Below are 3,762 nucleotides of genomic sequence, written 5' to 3' on the forward strand. Positions count from 1 at the left end.
ATTTATGGTTGTCTCATGACGTTATTGGCTTCTATTTCATTATTCTAATTTCAAGGAGTTTTTTGTTTAGGCAAGGTATTTTACCTCAAACTATTAATTCCATTTCCAATTATTTCTTACATAGTTCTCATTTCTTTTCCATTTTTTCTTCTGACTTGTTTTTCTAGGACCATGAACTAAGAATGGTTTTAAATTAAATATAAATATGTTACATGTATGTCATATTTAAAACTGTATGGTTTTGTGTGCATATACACATACACATATATATACACCTATCTGTGTGTATGTATGTATAGATATGTAGCCATATATAAAACTATATAAACAATTATTAGCTCATTGACCATAAAAAAAACAGAAGCAAGTCACATTTTTCCATCAATCCATAATTTGCCAATCCTAGTTCTTAAACTCTAATTACATTGGTAAAAATTAGTAAATTCTCTTTTTGAAACTCTTCCTTCACCTCTTCCAGGAATTCTAGTTGGATTTGTAGCCCCTTATCTGCTCCCTCAATTGGAGCCATACTGCTGTTGCTTACTTCTGAACTTGTTCCTCTTTTATCACCTAAGACCTGCCTCCACTCCCTAGCTAGGAAGATCTGCATCCAGCTTTGGGCCTAAGCTAATCTGGGCTGAGAAAATGACTCACTGTGACTCTTTTTTAATTTCCTTTCAGTCTGGTCCATTTTCTAGATCTGTTAAATTTTTTTAGGTTTTTTATTGGGGGGAGCTTACTGTTTTTCATCCTGCTACTCTGCCATGCTAGCTTTGCTTCCATCATCACTTTTAGAAGGAAATATATTATTTTCTATGGTTGTGGTAACTTGGTACAGATAACCAAAGGAGGTAAATGTTCATTAAATTCATTAGAACGAGGCCTGAAAAATGGACGGAGGATTTTCCCATTGAAATCACAGTTAGTGAATGTATAGATGTGTGATTTGTCAGTCACATTGTAGAAGGAGACTTGCTTATATTTACAGTTCAGGAAAATCCCCACCTGCTTTAGCTGCCCCTGAAGAGTTAGAGTTTGTCGAGTAGGGGAGAATGTGAAATGTTCTGTTCGGTTCCAGCGCCCCAATACCCAGTAGCCATTGCAAGGGAAAAGTTCAGGATCTTTTTTTATCCTGTCCACTTCATCCCAACACACACCCAGGAACCATTGATTTTTCTCCCCAACCTCTACTTCCCAATAATGTTGTCCCAAGGAGAAACCTTGTGAAGCCACTACACTTGGAGACTGAAATCTCTTCTCAGTTTTACATACAGCAAGAACATTATTTTCATCATAGATCACTTGTTTACAATCTTCAGATACATGAAGTATGGGGTGAGAAGTTTCTGGATCCAGAGTCACCTCAACTGTAAAGAAAAAAAAAGAATTGTGTGGAGGTTATGTGGGGAAGGAGAAATGGGGAAGAAATATATAGAAAAGAAGAGAGATAATGAGGAAGAGGGGAGATGGAAGAAGGAAAGGAAGAGAGGGAGAGAGAGGGAGAAAAAAGGAGGAGGAGGGAAGATGGGAAGGAGAGAGAGAGATACAGAGACAGAGAGAAAAAGAGAGAAAGAGAGAGAAAGAGAGAGACAGAGAGACAGAGAGACAGAGAGAGACAGAGAGAGGAAAACCTCCAAATCTTAAAATATGATATACTCAATATGGATTCCAATAAACCTTCCCTGCAAGCTACTTTGTTTTTCCTACCTTTCATAATTGAATGTTACAAAAGTCTGACCTTTCACTATTCTCCGTTAACAGTATAGAACCATTTTACCTTGACTAAAAGTGGGCCTGAGGATAAAGGAACAAGACAAAGCACCCAAGAAAATATCTGGAGTGACTACCCCTGGAGGAAGTGGGGGGGGAAGATAAAACAAGAGCAAGGTAATGAAATGAGACATGACTCCAACAGTAAATTATGAGGACTAAGGTAATTTTAATCCTAATTCCTATTCCTTCCCTCTACCTAGCCAAGTTTTTTTTTCTTGTCCCTTCTGTAGCCACCACAAGTCATTGATTTGACCAACAATGTGACCCCAGTTTGTGTACAGTTAAATACCTGTCCCTTCCCCAAAATTTGTGCCCAAGATGAAGGAATCAGTTCAAGGGCCACGAAAATAGCGACTCATTCCCTGATTGCCAACTTGATCATTTTGCTCTTAATCGGGGATTAAGAGAAATGAAAAACAGAGAGAGTGAAAGAACCAAGTCAAGGAAGAAAACCTCAGTTGTAGTTACCTGCATGTTTAGAAGCATTTTCCCATTCTGAAAATACATAGAAAAGTCTGAGTTATTGGTTGGGTTGGGAGCAAAAAAAGTAAAAGACATAAAAACAAAGATGGGGGATAAAAACAAAATAAAAGGGAAAGATATGATTAGTGGATGGAAAAGGGAATGGAAAATATGACAAAAAAAGAAATTTCACTTACCTCTTTTCTCTATTTTTAACCTCTGGTCTAAAATAAATAAATAAGAGATGTAGTGACATTGAGAAAAATAGCATCCCAGGAAGAGAACTTGGTACACAGTAATCAGAAAAATAACAGCAACAAGAAAACTCACCCAGTTCTTCCTTAAGTTTCCCTAAAAGTCAAAGGAAATGCAGAAATATGTCAGAAAGCCATCCAGAGAGGATGAAGACATAAAGCAGAAGGACATCAAATTGACAAGAGCTAAAGTCAGTCAATGTTGGGTCCAGGGCATACCTCAAAACTATTCTATGCAATCAGATGACCTATGAAAGAACATAGTCTATCAGTGGCTGGGGTAGAGTTATTGAGGTCCTTCAATGGGGCGACAGCAGGGGAAAAATCAGAACAGAGTAAAAGGTTCTACACCATTCTCTAAACATGGGAGATGTTTAATAAATGTTGAAAGATGGATGAACAGGATTTTTCAATGAAGTTGAGAGGTGATTGGGAAGAAAAGTTTGAAAGAGGAAATGACAAAAAAAAAACAGACAATAGTGAGGAGTCACAGAGGGTAACACAGTGTCCTCCCATCTCTATTTCCATTACCTTGTTGTCTATGGAGAAAAAGGTCAGAAGCAACAAGAACCAAAAAGATCGTCATCATAATACTGAAACCATAGCTCCAAAGAGAAGGCTGGAAAAACTGATCTGTAAGAAAACCCAATAGGACCACTTAGAACCAACTTAGACAACTTCAGTCATTCATTCTAAAAAAATGGATAAAAATGACTTTTATAATAAAAATCCCAATATGAACATGAGTTATTGCTAAATCATTGAGGCAGTATAATATTATGAATATTATTAATAATATTATAATATGATGAAAAGGACCCTGACTAAGTAGTCAGCTCTGCTACTTAGAACTGTTTTGTATCCTCTTGAGCCTGTCTTCTTGACTGGAAAATGAGATTACTAATGTTCTAAGGTCTCTTCCAGGTCTAAATCTATGAACAAGGAAGGTTTACAAAGCACCTTCCTCACTACTACCCCATACAATTGTAGCAGCAAGCACCGTCCTCAGGGTTTGCTGCCACCACAGGTTCTTGGATCTGCTTTGATAAAGGAAAGCAACTCAAAATGGGTTAACAAGCTTACTTTAATCAGTCACACATATATTGTTTACCTAGTTCAGGGGGAAAAGGTCAGCACCTCGAACTTCAAAGTATACAGGCAGAATTATCAAGACAGAAACAGATCAAGTAGACAGCTTTCCAAACTGTCCAACCATTACATCCATACCAAATCAACATCTGGCTTTCAACATCTGGGTTTTTCAAAGCGGGGG

At 37.5% G+C, this 3,762-nt stretch overlaps 1 protein-coding gene across 1 annotated transcript in view; it reads right to left on the reverse strand.

The window, feature by feature from the left end:
- Window positions 1–813: 813 nt before the first annotated feature.
- LOC138172595 (butyrophilin-like protein 8) overlaps window positions 814–3,762 on the reverse strand; it is a 20,846-nt gene continuing 17,897 nt past the window's right edge. Inside the window, exons 5-9 of the mRNA XM_069102295.1 lie at window positions 3,021–3,122; window positions 2,566–2,586; window positions 2,433–2,459; window positions 2,242–2,268; window positions 814–1,367 (exon numbers count right to left, since the gene is read on the reverse strand). Of these exons, the coding sequence (XP_068958396.1) occupies window positions 814–1,367; window positions 2,242–2,268; window positions 2,433–2,459; window positions 2,566–2,586; window positions 3,021–3,122 (731 nt within the window). The remainder of the gene's footprint in view (window positions 1,368–2,241; window positions 2,269–2,432; window positions 2,460–2,565; window positions 2,587–3,020; window positions 3,123–3,762) is intronic.

The sequence above is a fragment of the Petaurus breviceps genome, unplaced genomic scaffold (genome assembly GCF_028583685.1).
Source record: "Petaurus breviceps papuanus isolate PSGF00001 unplaced genomic scaffold, PetGlider_PUasm1.0 551, whole genome shotgun sequence".
NCBI lineage: Eukaryota > Metazoa > Chordata > Mammalia > Diprotodontia > Petauridae > Petaurus > Petaurus breviceps.